The 20290-nt window shown below is 39.2% G+C and overlaps 3 protein-coding genes across 6 annotated transcripts in view; 1 reads left to right on the top strand and 2 right to left on the bottom strand.

Annotated features, from left to right (window-relative positions):
• The window catches only part of nrxn1b (neurexin 1b), a gene marked incomplete at its 5' end in the record, with an annotated part of 604334 nt that overhangs the window by 422204 nt on the left and 161840 nt on the right, over positions 1-20290 (bottom strand).
• The window catches only part of vit (vitrin), a 65914-nt gene that overhangs the window by 10467 nt on the left and 35157 nt on the right, over positions 1-20290 (top strand). For 2 of the 4 annotated variants that reach the window (XM_087278694.1, XM_087278718.1), the window contains one exon: positions 8566-8665. The gene's annotated coding sequence lies outside the window, so the exon portion shown is untranslated. Of the gene's footprint in view, positions 1-8550; positions 8666-20290 lie in introns of all 4 variants that reach the window. The other 2 variants (XM_087278695.1, XM_087278692.1) reach the window with 1 other exon arrangement.
• Positions 1669-2938, bottom strand: LOC137487453 (trace amine-associated receptor 13c-like). The gene has a single exon (XM_087278726.1). The coding sequence runs from the start codon at positions 2914-2916 to the stop codon at positions 1915-1917; it is 1002 nt and encodes a 333-aa protein (XP_087134852.1). The 5' UTR covers positions 2917-2938; the 3' UTR covers positions 1669-1914.

Here is a 20290-nt window from a genome sequence, read left to right as displayed (position 1 = left end):
TTTGTCACCTACAGCAGCTACTGCTGCCGGGTCACCTATATGGTTTCCTTGCTTATCGTTTAGGCTAGAGATCGGGGAGCAGCTGTATGAGAATCAGAGTCAACACTCTTCATCATTATGAGTTGGAGATGTTTCTTGTCAGCTTATGACACCGTGACAAGGTATACGATTGGTATTTTACTCTCGTGAGTTCTGCACTCTGAATGATCCTGCTGTTTTGTGTGCTTTGTTGATGGTCTCTCTGCTGAAATAAAGGAGAAGCTTTTTTCTCCGTCTCCTTTCTTCAGGCTTTAGCTTGTACACTTTCTTAACAGCTCTCTGATCTGGCAATCTCTCTAAGTGGCCCAGTCATCTTAACTGGTTCCTCTTTATTTCTGTGATCAGGCTTGTCTCTCCATACAGGTCTGCTACTTCTGCATTTCTGCTTTTCCGCCATTCACCTTGATCACAAACTGGTGCATAGATCCTCCTCAAGATATTTTTCTCCCAGGCACTGAGAAGCAGTTCATCCTGAGCTGTTAATACCCAGATTTCAGGCATACATTACCGCTGGTTGCTGTACAGCATAGCCTCTTTTTGCTCTCTCGGCTATGCAAACTGGATTTAATGAGGTGCTGCATGCTGAAATCTGCTTTGTTTCCCGCCTTCAACCTCTCCTTTATTTCTTCCCTGACATGCTCAAAGGACTGCATTCCTATCTGCAGGGGTTGTGTTGAGGTGCTCTCAGATCTGGACATAACCATATACTTTATCTTGCTAGTATTCACATGCAGGCCTGCTCGGTGTGATTTCCGTTCTAGCTGTAGGAAGCCTTCCTTCAGCTCTCTTTCCCTCCTGCTGAGTAGGTCTATGTCATCAGTGTATTTTGAGGGTGGTATACTTGATGTGGTTTAAACTTTGTCATATACTTTCGTCAATTGTTGTCAGAGAGTCTGGTTATCCACTCATTAACAAACTCTTCAGTCTTATAAACTAGCTTGAAAAGAGTAAGTGTGTGTCTCCAGCATCCTGGCCAAAGTTGCCCACTGGCCTCTGTTCATCATGGTTTCCTAACCATCCCCATTTCACATAATTGGCTTCATCTATTGGTCTTGACACGTCTGCATGAATGTTATTAGAAGCTTTGAAAATGCTGTTTCATGTGTTGGACACCCCTGCTCTAGTGGGCGCAGTCTAGTTTGTTGTCACCAGGGTCTCACAGTGACTGGTTTGTAATAAGATTTGAAAGTTTATAGGGAAAGTACTGCTTCATGGTATGAATTTGTGTAACTGGATTGTATGTTTTAAACAATCAAACTGAAAATACTCACTCTGAAAATTATAGGATAGACATGGGGTGATGCAGGTGAGAGTTGCAAGCTGTGATGGTGCCATTAATCACATTTACTTTGCATGTTTGACCTTACAGTACAATTTGGTTTTGTCTAATCTACAACAGAATAGATATGCTTTACATCTCTTTAAATTTATATAATTTAAAAATGTATTGCTTTTTGAGACAGAAAAAAAAACTACTGACACAATACATTCAAACTCATTGGGACTGAACGGTCAGTGCTGCTTGTGAATGCAATAATCAGGCACATCACAGAGAGCTGTAAATACATATCATTGGGATCGTTTGACATTGGTGACAAATCATAATGTCTTCTAAAATAAGCTCAAGCTATGCAATAGTTTTATTTAGAGCAGCATTGATATTGCAACATTTTCTTATTTTAACATGCATCTTCCAAAGCAGCATCACTACAGTTTTGTTGTTTTCATATATCATAAATATGTCTGCTCACAATATTCATGCTTACATACAGTATAATGTCTAACATATATTTAAAAAGAACACTTGTTTTGTCTGTTTCCATCTGATATCTGGTCTGTTTCAAGACAACTTTTTTTGCATGAGAGTCTAAGTGCTTATTTCTCTTCTGGGAACAGGTTAAAGTATTCTGATGAAGGCTCAAATATTTTCAGAGTCAAAATGTATTTTGCTGACAGTCTAAACCATCGATAAAACATTGCATATATAAGAGGATTCAAACAGGAATTCATGCATACAATCCAGTACATTATATTAATGATAAGAACATCATTTTCATCATGCCCGAGAGAAAGAGTAATTAAATAGTATGGCATCCAGCACAGAAGATAAACAAACACTACAATCCCTAAGGTTTTTGCTGCCTTTTTTTCTGATTTGGCCTTCTTGTCTGTGACTGCATTTATATTCTTGGCTTGATAGTGTGCTACAACACAGATTTTCACATACAAAGAAACAATAACACAGCAAGGAGCAGCAAAACAAACAAAGGCATCTAATATGAGATATTCCACCTTTGCCACAAGTACACATTCTCCAACACAGGAGTGGTTTCTTTCTGGGTAAAATAGAATTTCATACACAAATATTAAAGGATATATGAAAGAAAATAACCAATTTATAGCAGTAAAAATAACAATCCTGCTGTTATTGACCTTCAGTGGATATCGTAAAGGGTCATTCACTGCAATGAACCGATCGACAGATATAATGATCAAATTACCAAGAGACGCTGTGACAACCCCATAGAGAATCAGATGAAATATGGAGCAGAACATTTCTCCAAAGTACCAGCAGGGCTCGATCAGTTTCATCCCCTGCACTGGCATGAGAATCAGTCCTGCGATCAGATCAGCCACTGCCAGAGACAGAATCAACACATTGGTCGGAGTGTGGAGCTGCTTGAAGTGTGAGATGGAGATGATCACCAACAAGTTCAGGAACACGGTGAACACTGATGTTACACCCACAAAAATGTACACCACCATGTACTCGGCTTCAGGCTTTACACTCTTAGTACAGGACAAGTTGTTGTTCGGAAAGCAGTAATGGACGGTTTGGTTCTCTGTGTTTGTCCCTCCCCAGTTTGACGTTTCCATGGTGGATCTTGGAGAGGAGAGTCTGTCTGAAGATGCTTGTCTGTTGTTAATTTTATACTCACCGAAGCTCAGTGTTCACCTCATTATCTCATGTGATTTGAATATTCAGTTTTTGACCCACCTAGTTCTATATTTGCAGACCAATCAGATCTAATCTTGTCTTTACTGTAATAAAGATTTCTCAATAGAGTGTAACAATACTGTTTGGCCCTGGTCCATTTAATAATTAGAAAACTTTAAGGGTTGTAGGGCAGCATTGTGGCTCAATGGTTAGCACTATGTCCTCATACCAAGAAGGTCCCTGGTGTGTGTGGAGTTATGGAGTGAGTCTCTCTTTGGTGAGTGACGATCACTGATAATACTGAACGCTGCTGTGTTTGTGGTTTGTCTATGCACGTCAGAATTTTGGTTTTGCTTTGCGGAAAGGAGAATACAGAGACAGCCTCCTGCTGGAGCAGAAACACACGTCTTCTTGCACAGGAGCAGAACACACACTTTCGTTTCATTCAATTTGGTGTGTTCACATGCAACTTTTTGGTCGATGTGATCCAACGTGAGGCAACAACACAGTTGGGTTTCGCTGGTGCTAGTCGTGGCAATTGACTTGGTGTGTCCCGGCCCTTATGCAAAAATAATAATGATAAAAAGTCAAACAGACAAAGAGCAGCACAACGTAGTCCAGTTCACAACAGAACAGACCAGTGAGGCCAGAAGTTGGAGGTTGGATGTCCTGCCAGAATCTTTAAAACAGCTCTGGTTGACATTCTGGCAGTTTGATGACAACTGCTGTGTCAAAATTTGCAGTATTTGTGGCATTGTGCTGAGAGATCAAACTGTGCCTTTTATTCATTCATTCATTTATTCATTCATTTTCCATTCTCAGCTCCTTCTTTACCACAACGGACCGGTACATCAACCGCATTGCTGCTGCCGCTGCACCAATCTGCCTGTCAATCTCACGCTCCATCCTTCCCTCACTCCTAAACAAAACCTGGAGATACTTGAACTCCTCCACCTGGGGCAAGGACCTTCCTCCAACCTGGAGATGGCGAACCACCTTTTTCCAGTGTAGCACCATGGCCTTTGACTTGGAGGTGCGGATTTTCATCCAAGCCGTGCCACACTCGACAGCTAACCGCCCCAGTGCATGCTGAAGGTCCATGTATGATGAAGCCAACAGAACAACATCATCTGCAAATGACAGAGATGAAATCTTGTGGTCCCCGAACCGGACCCTCTCCAGCCCAAGGTTGTGCCTTGAAATTCTGTCCATAAAAATTATGAATAGGATTGGTGACAAGGGGCAGCCCTGCCGGAGTCCAACATGCCCTGGAAACAAGTCTGACTTATTGCCGGCAATGTGAACCAAACTCCTGCCCTGCTCATACAGGGATGAGACGGCCCTCAACAGATCACCTCTGACCCCATACTCCCCGAGCACCTTCCACAGAATGCCACGAGGGACACGATCGAATGCCTTCTCCAAGTCCCCAAAACACATGTGGACTGGTTGGACATACTCCCAGGAACCCTCGAGCACCCTGGTGAGGGTATAGAGCTGGTCCAGTGTACCACGGCCCGGACGAAAACCGCATTGTTCCTCCTGGATCCTAGGTTCAACCATTGGCCGGATCCTCCTCTCCAGTACCCTGGCATAGACTTTCTCTGGGAGGCTGAGGAGTGTGATCCCCTATAGTTGGAGCACACCCTCCAGTTGCCCAGTCCAGAGGTACTGTCCCCGACCTCCATGAGATGTTGTAAAAACATGCCAGCCATGACAGCCCCACAATGTTTTAGAGTGGCGTATTATTGTGGCCAACCTAATGCTCACCTGTGCAATAATCATGCTGTCTGATCAGCATCTTGATATGCACACCTGTGAGTGTGGATGATTATCTCAGCAATAGAGAAGTGCTCACTAACACAGATTTAGACAACTGTTTGAGATTAGACAATATTTGAGAAAAATAGGTCTTTTGTGTGTAGAAAAGGGTTTAGATCAAGGGTGTCCAAACTCGGTCCTGGAGGGCCGGTGTCCTGCAGAGTTTAGCTCCAGCTTACCTCAACACAGCTGCACGGATGTTTCTAGAAAGCCTGATTAGCTAGCCCAGGTGTGTCTGATTGGGGGATATTGCAGGACACCGGCCCTCCAGGACTGGGTTTGGGCACCCCTGGTTTAGATCTTTAAATAAAAAATTGGAGCAAAAACAAAAAAGCGTTGGATTTATATTTCAGTTCTCAATGCATGAGATGCAGGAAAGTAAAGCCGTACGGTGCATTTAGTGGCCAAACAGTACATGTACAGACAAACAGTACAAAATGACCCTTGGGTTGATTTGATTTGGATTGGAATTAAATGATCACAACCTTAAGTGTCTTTTAAGAAGCCTCAGGTAATTTGTCCAGGGATTTTTACATGGGTCATTAGAGAAAATTCAGACATTCATGATCCAGATAGATGTAAAATCACTAAATACCCTTGTAAATGGTGAAAACCCCTTACATCCCACCCGAGAAATCCCGTCTTATTGGAGCTTTTGACTTTATGATTGACCATTTTCACTGCAGACAGCAAACTGAAACTGGAGTTACTTTAAAATCCACAGCATCCAGCTTCAGTGGAGAAATGTGCATTAGCTGTAGACAATGCTTCATTACCACATATTATTACAGTAACTCTAGTTTGTTTTTCACAAAGTTGAGTAAAGTTGTTGGTGTTTTGGGCTAATGGTGAATGACCCACTCCTAAGGGGACGAGATCAGAGCACACATGGATTGCATCAGCGCTGTTTATCCAACACATTTAATGAGACTTCACAACTGCTGACAAAACAGGATAATAGACTCTCCGGAGAGCTCCAGATTTTGTCAGGAACAATCTCCTTATTATTTATTTATTTATTTATTTTAAACTTGACTTTAGATTTGAGCAAGTTAAAGAGTTTAATTGTAGATTTTCTCATTGCTTTTGGTCAGTTTAAAGATAAGTTGCTTGTCTTCTGTATAATTACTCTAATGCAGTCCTTTTTGTACAGTATTGACCTCAGGCTAGCATTTCATTTCATTCCATTTAGTTGACATTACATGCTCACACACACATTTGATTAATTTATTTGGAATGATTAATACTAATTAAAGCAACGCAGCATCCAAATAAACATAATGATCCAGTGATGTTTCACAGGACAAGCAAGACATACAACCATTGAGTTTCTTTTGTGTGGAAATATTAAAATGCATGACAAAAAACTCTTCACACTGTGTCTGAATACACCGTAACCCCTCATCCTTCAACTCAAAGCTTAATTATCACCAATCAACTGTAATACATACTGTACAAACTCTTGCTTACTTATAAGTTTGTTACAATTTGAAGTCGCCATAAAGTAAACTGTAAAGTTATTCAGTTATCCTCCATCCACAGTTATTTAACTCATCATCGAGTCTATTTATTTACTTATGTAAATGTGTGTATATATCTGTTTTTCAGTTTATTTTTATATTATATTAAATTATATTGTATTTAAATATATATGAATACATTTTAAATTCTTTTCACACTTTCTTTAGCACATTCAAGACCGTGATCAATGTAAAATAACATGCTGATGATGGTGAAAATACATTCAAAGGTTAAAATGAAGCGTTTCTGCAGTACTGTATGTTGTTAGAGTGTGTTTTCGGTCAGTGTGTTATGAATGAAATGCATGTTCTCTGGATGAGAATTGCTGACAGTGGTTTGGTGAAATAAGAGTTGTGAAATAAGAGTGTTGTGTTGAGTTTTGGAGGTGAATTGGATGACTAATTCTCCTTAATATATTGCACATGTTTCACATTTGGTGAATGGTTTGTTGTGCTTCAACTTTAAGGCATGTCTGTGTGTCTCTTCTGCTTGACTGTGTTTCTCATCAGTCTTGTTTCTAACAGTATCTTTTAACAGTAATCTATATTTTAATAGTGCTTACAAGACATAAATAATAGTGTGTACATAATAAAAGTCCCTCTGGATGCATCAGAGATGATCTACTTTTGGACACCAGGGTAAATGCCACATCGGGGAGGGTCAAATTTAACATGAAAAAAACAGGAATGTTGTGCTCAACACCTCATCTCCTGGCCTAAAGGCTGGACAGGTTTGAGATTCCTGCGCTTCACATTCCTATATAATGAGGGTTAGGGTTCAGGTTAAGCTCAGAACTGACTGCTGCTCATTCAACATGCAGGAGGCTTTCTGACGTACACATTTATGAAGCTCCACCAATACAGAAGAGCTAGACATTCACCAAATATGAACATCATTCATTTTCTTTTCAACATAGTCTCTTTATTTATCAGGGGTCGCCACAGCGGAATGAACCACTAACTATTCCAGCATATGTTTTACGTAGCGGATACCCTTCCAGCTGCAACCAAGTACTTGGAAACACCCATGCACACTCATTCACACACACACTCATACACTCTGGTCAGTGTAGTTGATCAGTTCCCCTATAGCGCATGTGTTTAGACTGTGGGGGAAACCGGAGCACCCGGAGGAAACCCACACCAACACGGGGAGAACATGCAAACTCCACACAGAAATGCAAACTGACCAGGGACTCAAACCAATGACCTTCTTGCTGTGAGGCCACTGTGCTAACCACTAAGTCACCGTGGTGCCCTAAATATGAAAATATATATTTAAAAAATAATTTTGAAATGGATAAGATTCCTAACCAAAGTGTAATCTTGACATTACATATGTAAATATCAAATATTATACATGACATGAGATTCAACACATATGCACTGGCAGCAGTGTATATGTCAAATGTTTAAATATGTTTTTGACATGTATTTTAAAATGCAGAAATGTATTTATTACTCATATATTTCAATCCTTGTGGTTTCCATATGGGCAGTGATTAAAAATGAGAAACATTTCAAATATTAATATTTCATTTTGCCTAATCTTTCTTCAAATGAGCATGCTTATGATGAACCAGAACTGCTCAACAATAACATGTGCAATTATAGAGACCTGACATGTCTGCAAATTTAACTTGTGTGTGTTTGTGTGTGTAGCTTGTCTTTCTTACATTGTAAGGACTGAATGTCCCCACAAGTATAGCTATACCAGTCAATTTTGACTTAGTGATAATTAATTATAAAATATATAGAACATTTTGAAAGATGATTGGTCATTTCTGAGCCAGGTCTTTTATTTATTAAATGAAAATGTTGGTCTGTGTTTTCTTGTACTTTCAGACTTGGTCATGTTTCCTTTACTGGCAGATTTCAGAACTCAAAGTGCTGGACATGTAGTTATTGTGATATTAAATTTTATAAATAAATAAACTGGAGAATACATTAAATGTAAATGGTGTAACTTCTATTTTAAATATAGAACAGAGATTTGGTTCATAACAGAACTTAACAGAATCCTGCTTTTTTCTTGCAGTTTCACTCTGTAGCTTCAGCTTTACTATTTATTTGAAACTGAATTGGAAAGTGGAGAACTGCATTACTGATGTCTAGATCATGGTCAAATTAGATTCTTTGGTAATACGTAATTTGACATGTTTACATAACTTGTCCTATATTTGTAGAGTCAGTATTGTTATGATAGTTGTGTTTGTCTCTGGTGAATCGGAGACTTTTATTTTGCAGATGTTCCAGCTGTTCATCCGACATTACTGCAGATTGTCACCAGAGGGCAGCACCACCCCATCCGAGCCTGCGCACAGACAACACAATGTGAACACACAAGGTAAAACACTCACTTTTATGCACGAGATATACATTTGATCATTTTACATTTACAAATAGTTTTTTTAAAGCACACACAGCAATCTGAGAACTCAGCCAAACATTTTTTTTAATATATATGAAAAAGCAGCAGCATCTAAAGCTTCAGTGTAGTACGAATGTGATATTTTAAGAGCTTTTGGAGTTGCTGCCTATATATATATATATATATATATATATATATATATATATATATATATATATATATATATGACTTTACATAAAACCACCAATTTTTTTGGTTTTGTTGCTGTGTTGAGTTGTGTTTGATTTTTGAATAAGGGGGTTATGCCTGGAATACTAAATCACCATTGTAATTTGGAGTGTAAAAAACATGTATTTTGTGTGTAACTAAAAAAAAGAAAGAACATTATTCAGTTCTATATAATAATATATAATAAGCTCCCCACAAAATTATATTACAGTAGATACTGTAGTGTTTTTGAACTATACTGAGGAACTTGTGATGTTCTACAGTTGCTACGGTAACAACAACTATAGTAATTAATCAGTCCTGGTGATTCTACAGTTGCTATGGTAACAACAACTATAGTAATTGATCTGTTGTTGTGATTCTACTGTTGCTATGGTAACAACAACAACTATAGTCATTGATGTGATGTAGTGATTCTACAGTTGTTATAGTAACACAACAACTACAGTAATTAATCTATTTTGATTGTACAGTTGCTATGGTAACACACAATTCCTGTAATATAAACAAATGAGCCAGTACTGTAGTTTTCTACAGTGTATATTACACTACAGTACACCACAGTTTACTACAGTAAAACTAAAGTATACTACAGTATTTATTTCAGTTGATCAGTTCACTATAGTCAACACTACAGTATGCTGGAGCACTCATCAACAAGTTAAAAATACTATAACACATAGTTTATTACACTTTACTATAGTATGGTTCTAAATCACTATTAATAATATCCTCATGTGTGTACTGGATTTATGAACAGGATTTATGAACACATTTCTGATGGTTTAACTATCGCCACCGTGCTGATTTACTTGTTTTAATGCAGGGCAGAACTAACTTGTAACTTGTTAACATTCTGTGGACATGATGCGGCTAGTTTACCTGTCCGCGAGTCAAAGGGCTAACGCTGGAAATAAATCAGCCTGTCTAGACTAAGATTAACTACAGCCAGCGGCTATTCCAGAAAACATCTTCACTGTCTAACCTGGATGAATATCCTCTGAATAAATGAACAAACTCAACGATTTGAGCTCCACAAACTGAGACGACTTTCAGTGTGTGTGTTTACAATATCACAGTGATGAGCATAAGCTGGTTGTTTATTATTAGCGCAGAGCAGACTCAGGTTATGCACTATATTATATGATGTACAGTCATACAGTTATTATTATGCAGTTATAAAATATCTTATTATCTTATTATAGCAGTGTATAAAGCCCTTGTTAAGGTTTATTTTGTACCTAATGTCTACTTTCCCAAGAAACTGCTGGGTTACAGAAGATAACTGCATGGGCTGAGGTGAGGTGCAGGGGTGGGTTTAGGGATAATAGCTAGCTATTAGCCAGTTTACAGTTTAATGAGCATAAGTGCCCAGTGGTTACTCAAGAAACTAGCCTGTTAAATGAAGCACTCCTGCAAATGCTTATTCTGTCTTACAGCTCATACCTAAAACACATATTTATATGTGTTTTATTTATTTGGACTATTTATAATGAGCTATTTACTTTTCATTATTTTTTACTTCACATTTTAAAATTATTTTAAATTTTTATCTCAACATATTTGCATCTTATCTTGGTGCAAATACACTCTAAAAAGTTATTTATTTAACCCAATGGTTGAGTTCAAATTATTTGGTGCTTTTTTTGGGTTATTTTTAACCTTTTTGGGGGTTATTTATTTATAACTCAAGCAGTTGGGTTAAATGTTTGGTGCTTTGTTGTTGTTGTTTTTTTACTTTTATTGTTTTATTTATTCAATAATTCAGCCAGTTGGGTTAAATTTCAATAGTCAACTGATTTAACTGACACAAACAGCTGTATTGTTATGCTTAAGTAATGTTGTTTTTGTTTTATAAAGTTTATTTAAGCTCTAACGCAATAATGTTGTTATTTTTTTTGTCAAATTACCTCTCCGTGTCGTCTTTTTATATCCATTTCACCAGCACTCCTAATTATTAATGACACAAACGTGCGCTTCATAGCTGATCTATATTAAACATATAGAAGCGTTTAGGTGTCTGGAACTTAAAATGTAACGGAAATAAAGCATTGTTAATATTCTTGAAAACTGTATGTTATTTATTTACACAGCCATACATATAAAAATAATAGTAGTACTAGTAATAATGGCATAGTAAATAATATGGGTATGAAAAAAAACATTTAATCAAAATAACCCAGTGTATCGGGTTAAATTATATAAGGGTTTAAATAACTCTTGTGCTATATTAACCTATAGTTGGGTTATATGTTGGTGTATTTTTAACCCAATTATTAGAGAATGAAGTAAGTAATTGATAAATGTATTGATGCTTTATAATCACTTTGCTTGATAAACAGTAAAATCTGAATATTTGGAGTGTAAAGACATATTTTGTGCTACAATTAACTGTCTACAAAATCATTAAATGTTAAACTTTTACATTTTTTAAAGTGAGTGACTTTATCCACATTATATCAGTCTAGATATTCTTCAAGACACTAGTGTTCAGCTAAAAGTGACATTTAAAGGCTTCACTAGGGTAATTAGGCAAGTCCTAATAACATTGACCCTAATATATGTAAAAACCAGCCAATGTAATGTAATCCAGCCAAACTGAAAGAAACTAGATGACCTTCAGAAGACAAACATAATAGAAATCACTCTAGAAATTGTCTTTACTTTTTTTGAATAGCTCTTGACAAAGATTAGAAAAATTACAAATAAATTCATAAGACTGCGAATCATTCTGCATGCAATATGCAACATATTCTGTGCATGCTTTTATTACAACATTGATTTAATAATGCTGTAATTTTAATATATTGATTTAATAAATATGATTTAATGCGCCCCCCCAGCATTAAACAGACGTGTTTCTACATTAATCAGAGCCACACATTTAGCTTTGAGCTCAGACGATTGTGTTAGATGTGTAATAATACATGTTAAAGTGATTACTGTGATGCATGTGTTTGTAAATAACTGTAATTGTCAAAAATCCACAATATGTGTGGAATGTTCTTCTCATGCCACCCGAAAAACATCTGGCGAGGACTTTATCTCCAGCTTCACGAGTATTTGAACTACACTGAGTTGAGTTAATAATCAGAATACAGTCAGTTAAATAGACCAACAAAGACCGTTCATATGTCTAATATACAGTTAATGTCAGAGTTATCAATTTGTTTATTTTTTCCCCAGTTTCTGTTTAGTGGAGAGCAGATTTCCTCAACACATCTCTAATCATAACAGTGTTAATAACTCATCTCTAATAACTGATGTGTTTCCTCTTCTTCGTGATGACAGCTCATAATATTAGACTAGATCTTCTTCAAGACACTAGTGTTCAGCTTACAGTGACATGTAAAGGCTTCACTAGGGTAATTAGGGTAAAGTTAGGGTAATTAGGCAAGTCATTGTATAACAGTGGTTTGCTCTGGAGACAATCCAACACTAATATTGCTGAAGGGGCCAATAATATTGAGCTTAACATGGGTTTAAAACTATTAACTATTAACTATTGCTTTTATTCTAGCCCAAATAAAACAAATAAGACTTTCTCCAGAAGAACAAGTATTAGAGGAAATACTGTGAACAACTTCTGAATCTGTTCAACATCATGTAGAAAATTCTTAAAAATATAAAACAAAATCACTGGTATATGAATGATGCATGTGTGTGTGTGTGTGTGTGTGTGTGTGTGTGTGTGTGTGTGTGTGTGTGTGTGTGTGTGTGTGTGTGTGTGTGTGTGTGTTTGTTCAAATTGCCAATAAGCATATAAAATTCCAAATAAGGCCCACAGGATTAATTGGACCAGATGAGAACACAAACTGTGGGCCAGAATAAAAGCAGACTGTGGCCCAGTGTGTGTTCTGGTTTGGCTTGGCTCACAGATGGCATCACTAATGCTTACATGTGGTCAAGAGCTGGTAAACATGAGCAGACCACCGACTGCCATCATCACGTGTGGCACACGGGCCCGAGAGAGGTGTTGGGTTAAAAGGAATGACAATATTGCATAAATGTGTTGAGTTCTGTTTTATTTGTACTGTTCTTGGCTGGCGTACAGCATTGCAAATCAAGACGCAGATGTGCTGTAAAAAATGTCAATCGAGTTTTGTGTCAGGACAACCTAAATGAACTGAGTTAGCTTTTCAGTTCACACTCATACACTACGGCCAGTGTAGTTGATCAGTTCCCCTATAGCGCATGTGTTTGGACTGTGGGGGAAACCGGAGCACCCGGAGGAAACCCACACCAACATGGGGAGAACATGCAAACTCCACACAGAAACACCAACTGACCCAGCCGGGACTTGAGTGCTGTGAGGCCATACTGCTAACCACTGAGCTGCCATGCCACCTACCCTGAATTATTTTAGGAAACTGGAGGAGGAGTTGGGGTGGATGGGGGCGATTCCTCAAGATGAAGATGACTAAGATAAGGAAATCTGGTCATTTATGTGTGTTTTGGATTTATCTGATTGGTAAATCATGTGTTAGCTAATGCGGGACCGGCCATGGTCAAATATAAGCGCGTGATCCTCTCGAAATTAGCTTATAGATGAACTCACAGAATAATCTGCCAATGGAGGAAGACAAATAATCTTGCTTCTCTTTTAAATAGCATTATTTCTCTTCCAGAATTGTCAGATTATTCTGCTTGTTTTAATGAGGAACTCACTTTAGTTTCTGAAAACAACACTATATATTCTAATAATCTCGAAAATGCTTCTTGATGTAATCATTTGTGGATGTTTCGACTAGAATCAAGACAAAGCCTTCAGCATATTTCTGCAGTGAACTTGTTGAATTCTTCCCTCAGTCCCTGGAGCTGAGGAAGGTAAATGCGAGAAGTGTTAGTTAGCCAGATAAACGGCGGTGTGGGTCAGGGGTTTCGCCCGCAGCGCAGGCCGTCTGAAACACTGCAGTTCTGCACTTTACATCCAGAGAATTGCAGGATTTGAGCTTCAGGCAAGTGTTAAAACAAGGCCCACAGTGTGAGCGAGTGGATCCACAGGCGTCGAGTTACCGCTGGAAAGCTGAAATCACAGAGCGCTTCAGTGTTCGTCTGGAGTTTGTGTGAAAGCATTTAAAGACGGCACTACTTCATCTGTTTACCTTCATTTTCTCCTTCAGAATGAACTCTGAGGTGATTACTGACAACCAAAACATCCAGAAATAACACACACACACACACACACACACACACACACACAGACACACACACACACACACACACACACACACACACACACACACGTGGCTTTGTGCAGCACTCCACATGCTCGGCCTGTTGTATGCACATAAAAAAAAACGCTTTTCTTACTTTGAGTTTTTGTCTTGCTTCAAGTTTAAATATGTAAAACTTCTGAAATCAAGTAGCATTTTCTAGACAAGCAAATAATCTAGTGTTGTTTTCAGCAATAATGAGACAAAATGAAGCGAGTTTCTCCTTAAAGCAAGCACAATCTGACAGTAAGGGAAGTGAAATACACCAGTTTTTCCTTTCGACATAATATTATTTCACTTTTCCCATTGTCAGATTATTATCAGTAGACTCTCAGGCTGAGGTTGGGGTTAGTGTTAGTTGACATGTACTTGTAGTTTCTTATAGTCGGTTAAATGTCTGTTTAGCAGCAGTATCAGCAGATATTAAGCAGACAGTCTACTAATACTCAAATGGAGCATCAAAAATAAAGTGTTACTGAAATAATGTAGGCGAGGCAGTGGCGCAGTAGGTAGTGCTGTCGCCTCACAGCAAGAAGGTCGCTGGTTCGAGCCTCGGCTCAGTTAGCGTTTCTGTGTGGAGTTTGCATGTTCTCCCCGAGTTGGTGTGGGTTTCCTCCGGGTGCTCCGGTTTCCCCCACAGTCCAAACACATGCGCTATAGGGGAATTGGGTAGGCTAAATTGTCCAAAGTGTATGAGTGTGTGTGTGGATGTTTCCCAGAGAGGGGTTGTGGCTGGAAGGGCATCCGCTGCGTGAAAAAAAAAAAAAAATTTACATAAGTCCATTCATTTAAATCATTTGGTTGCAGGCAGGCGGTTCATTCCGATGTGGCGACCCCGAATTAATAAAGGGACTAAGCCTAAAAGAAAATGAATATCCAATATCTTTTATCCAATCGCTTTGGATAAAAGCGTTTGCTAAATGACTAAATGAATGAATGAATGAATGAATGAATGGTTGCAGGCACCAATGCAGACATTCACCCACCGTCCTCCCCACCACCACTGGGTTAGCCCTGTCCAGGGGGGAAGGCTCCGCCCCTGCCTTTGTCCTCGGCAGATGTAGCTGGATCTAAAAGCTTCCAAATCAATCTACAGACGGGGCCTCCGCCAAAGAAATCCTGTGTTTTGATGAAGAATACTCTTATCAAACAATACTCATCAACAAATGTAATTCAGTATCATGATCATCTCGCTGGTCTTTCTGGCAGAACTGGTGTTCTTTTGCTGGTTTCCATGTGCTCTGTGCCACACCCTCATTTGTTTTCAATGGTTGCCCTTATTAGTTGGCATGGCGATTGATTAATTGTCTCCTCCCCTTTTTTACCCGGATCAGCCTTGTGTTTATGAGCTGCTGTGCTGCATGGTTCATTATTTCCCCAGTGTTCTCTGACTCTGTTACCCTGCTCTCCTTCGGTTCTTGAGTTTGTCTTTGTCTTGTTTGGTTAGTGAAAGTTTCTCCTGCATGTGGATCCTCCTCTCTGCTATAGATAACAGAAGTATTATTTAACACACCAAAAGTGCATGCCTGAACTCATTCTGTCCTGTGCTGTTAGTGGATTACTCATGTCTGATTATCATCAGCTCTGCTTGTTTGGGGTCTAATTTTGACTCCTGATGGTGATTATAGAAAACAAGCCGCCTGTTTTCCTGCTCCACGCCAGTCTGTGCTTTAACAGAGTTCTGCTTCTGTTTATGTGCTGTGTTTAGTAAATCAGCTTGCATGAAAGCACTTAAGCAACCCTTAGTAAACACTCAGAAGGCATGAAAAGGTTAATTATTAAAAATGATCTAGAGGTGCGTCTCAAATTGCAAACTTCAGCACTATTCTATGTGATTTTGTTGTATAAATAGTGTAAGTAGTGCATTCACACTGGAAATTCTGAGAATAATGCCACGGTCACACTAGAGTTTGTGCATGCGAAATTCAGCCGTACGGCTCTGCGACAAAAAGGGGCGGGATTAAACAAGATGATTAGACATTTAAAAAAGCGAGCCATTGGTTCAAGGTCAGAGTTCACCAAGCTTGAACTGTCCACCGCAGTGAACTGCTAAACTTTTTCCGTATGAATGGAAGTCTATGGGGAGAAAAGTGCTGTGTGACCGCAGCTTAAGTGCACTTTAAATACTCCAATGATGCACTTGTTTAACCGTTAAAATTAAGTACGTCATGCTGAACACTCACACTTTTGCTCATGTAGCAGAAGGGGCGGAGTTACTGCTGAAGGGGCGGGGCTACGTTGTGAAGGGGAGGGGCTATTGGACACTGATGTTGAATTTCTATGTTTACTGTGGATTGTGCAAGCTAAACTCTATTACATACGTGATTATGCTGATGGTAAATGCAGTCGTACTCATGATAGGTATTATTTCATCTAGCGATTGTTCCTGCATCTGCATACCGCTGCTTTACTGGTGATACTTCTTTTCTCCTCTTCTGTGTGTCTCTTTGGATAAGTGTGTCTGCTATATAATCAGCCTCAGACTCTGATGCAGCGTTTGTTCAGTAACTCCTTCACAATCGTGGCCTGTTTATAGCTCTCTGCTTTAAAATGAGCTGTGTGCATACAGGAGTCTGGCTAATTGAAGCCATGCTGAAGAGATGAAACTTAATCTGTCTGTTTCCCTTTCCTCTGGCTTTCAGAGTCGGTGTGGAGGTCAAAAGCTGCACGCAGTCATATATGAGCAGGAGGTTGTTTTCAGGTAGTAATATGGGTTCTTTATCTTTGGGCCGGCTACAGTCAGCGGATAAAGAAAAAGACCTTTTACTGGAGAGCTTTTATCAGCAGTGCTGTAAACGTGACTGACTGCTTTCAGAAAGTCTCTCCATACACACCAGACATTTTACAACAAACACTCGATAATAATATTTATAATGTTTATTATAATTTAAGGGGCGGCACAGTGGCTTAGTGGTCAGCACTGTGGCCTCACAGCAAGAAGGTCGCTCACCCGGACAAGTTGACATTTCTATGTGGAGTTTGCGTGTTCTCTCCATGTTGGCGTGGGTTTCCTCCGGGTGCTCCGGTTTCCCCCACAGCCCAAACACATGCGGTATAGGGGAACTGGGTAAGCTAAATTGTCCGTAGTGAATGAGTGTGTATGGGTGTTTCCCAGTACTGGTTTTCAGCTGAAATGGCATCCACTGCGTAAAACATATGCTGGATAAGTTGGCGGTTCATTCCGCTGTGGCAACCACAGATTAAAGAAGGGACTAAGCTGAAAATAAAGTGAATGAATGAATATTCCAATATCTATGGTTAATAATTATATTTATATCTTGAATTTAAAGATTTAAAGTGCATTATAGGATATGTTTAGATGTTAGTTCATCATTGACGGATGATTATTGATAGTGGCATTGGAATATTGCTGCTCTCTGCTGATTTAAAGTGCTTTTTTATCCTCATTTGGTTGAAAGCATCTGCAAAATGAATAAATGTGCAAAATGAATAAATAAAGTAACAAACGTAAGTAAAGAAGTTAAGTAATAATATTTGTGTTACTTTAAAAAAAATGCAATGAGAGTTACTTTAATGAATTAGCTTTAATAAAAGAATGGCTGAATTGAAATGAGCATGGTGATGTTGAATCCCGCACTGATGAGGGAATGCAGGAGCAGACAGACAGCAGCATGGCATCAGTTCTGTAGCACTTCTACAATGTAGATTGTGTTAAAGCATCTTAACATGGAAGATTATAGTGAAATAAAACAGTGTCAGTCCAGTTTTCAGAGTTAATTTCTCTGTAAAATAGTTTACTCTCTTGGGTAAAATAGCCTCAATCACACTGATTACTGCACTAATGAGACTAACAGCAGCAAACACACTGCAGTAAACTGTCATTCATCTGTATATACGGCATCAGGAAGCTCTCTAATGATGACATTATCTGACAGTAGTTTTTGATGTGTCTTTTAAAGATGAATGAAGGTTATAGCGTGTGTTGTTCATAGCAGAGCTCCTCTATTAAAGATAAAACCCCTGCAAGTTCTGAAAGAGATCAAGCCTCAGCAAAGCTGAGATACAGTAACTCAAAAGTAGCGTGCAGCATTACTGACCACATAACACCACTACTTCCTTTTTTTGAGAATAACTCAATATTGTAAGTCATTACATTGTGAAGTAACTTTCCCCAACTTTCCCCATGCTTGAGCCGTGTTTCTGCAGCCGTTCAGCCGTCTCTCATCCTGCTTATTATTCAGTGGAATCGTCAGCATTGTCCTCATTCTTAGTTTGGAATGTGAGCCGCCTTTTGGCTTATTTTCCTGCTTAATGCCTGTTCTGCAGTGCGATACGCTCGCCTTGTGAGAGAGCTCTGTTTGCTGAACCTTGGAAAAACAGGGTGCGGGGAATAATAACAGGGCGATATCCTCCTCATACACACTCACTGCTTCATTCCGGACAGATCCAGAATCAGGGAAATTATGGACGATTTCAATCAGGAGCATTTGTGGACAGTGTTATACTGAGAGAGAGTGAAGTGTGTGTGTGTGTGTGTGTGTGTGTGTGTGTGTGTGTGTGTGTGTGTGTGTGTGTGTGCAAACTTTGTAATCCCTGTGTTGTGGGGACCAAATGTCCCCACAAGTATAGCAATACCAGTACATATTGACTTAATGGGGACCTTTTTTCAGTCCTGATGAGGGAAAGGGCTGATTAATCAGACAGAATGAAGGATTGTGAAGATGTGACAGTGCAGAGTGTGTGCTGTGAGGGTTGAGTTTAGGAGAGAATATACAGCCCGTACAGTACAAACATCACTACAGCTGTGAGTGTGTGTTTATTTATGTGTAAAAATTAGTGTGTGTGTGTGTGCAGTATGTGTTTATGTGAGTGTGTGTTTGTGAGTGTATGTGTTTGTTTATGTATGTGCGTGTATGTGAATATGCATGTGAGTGTGTGTGTTTGTGTGTTTATGTATATGTACATTATATTTATGTGACTATGCATGTGAATGTGTGTGTGTGTGTGTGTGTGTGTGTGTGTGTGTGTGTGTGTGTGTGTGTGTGTGTGAGTGAGTGAGAGAGAGAGAGAGTCAGGCATGTAGGAAGCATTAGCAGGTTCCTCCATCAACATGACGGGACACGACCAGCTACAGCAGGGCTGAATTAGACTGAGAGCTGCACCTGAGTGTCCGTGTACTCCAGCGGGACGCCGCTCAGCAGGAGACACACACTCACACACAAATACAGGCACACGGCCTTCTGGGAGAAAACATGTCTTCATTACAGGACTCTGCTAACAGCTACAGGCAACATGGTTAATGGCTATATATATAATCAATTACTATAGCTGTTGTGTTACCATAGCAACTGTAGAATCCCCACAACAGATTCATTAATATAGTGGTTGTTACCATAGCAACTGTAGAACCACTACTACAGATCAATCACTGTAGTTTTTGTTACCATAGCAACTGTACAATTAACGTAATTGTTGTGTTACCATAGCAACTGTAGAAGAACAGTTGTGTGTGTGTGTGTGTGTGTGTGTGATACCCTGATGTGATCAAACTGCGTTGCGTAGGTGTATATGTAGTGAGTGTTTGTTTGTATTATCCAGTGTATAGATGTACATGTCAGTGTTCTTTCTAAACTACATGATCATTTCTGTAAACACACAGTCGAGCTGCTGTCATCGTGTGAATGAGAGGCTCATCCGGTGAGTCCCGTTTTTACATGCTGGTTAATTAGCATCAGGGTCTCACCTGCTCGTTAAGCAGACAGCAGTAATCACTCGCTGTGTTTAGATGAGGCTGCTGTTCACCAGAACTCTGACTGGGCGATTTACTGAACCTCACTGTAAATCTCCATCGTACATTTAGCTCACTCAACACCAACACTGCAAACACAAAGATGGACATTTCATCTCTACACCACACACACATGAGAACATCTGATATTCACACACTGCAGACACACAACTGGGTTTAAAGCCCTTATAAAAGTCATTTTTGTCCAACAGGTGCCCTTTAACACTAACATACTGATACTAACATCTATAAACTTTATTTTAATTTCCCTGGAGCTGTCAGATGGTAAGCATGCGCACCAGATGGCTGTATATACTGTAAATCTGGACGCTGCTGTATGAGTGATCATATATAATGTTGAAGCGTCCAGCATGTCCTCAACTCAAGCTGTATATTTGACTGGAGGTT

This window comes from Danio rerio, chromosome 13 (assembly GCF_052040795.2).
Source record: "Danio rerio strain M-AB ecotype USA chromosome 13, GRCz13ab, whole genome shotgun sequence".
In the NCBI taxonomy this organism is placed as follows: domain Eukaryota; kingdom Metazoa; phylum Chordata; class Actinopteri; order Cypriniformes; family Danionidae; genus Danio; species Danio rerio.
The sequence above is the reverse complement of the archived record's forward strand: the minus strand, read 5'-3'. Positions and strand labels throughout refer to the sequence as shown.

Bases quoted from the DNA above. Each gene is read 5' to 3' on its own strand.
- LOC137487453 (XM_087278726.1), bottom strand. From the start codon at position 2,916: ATGGAAACGTCAAACTGGGGAGGGACAAACACAGAGAACCAAACCGTC.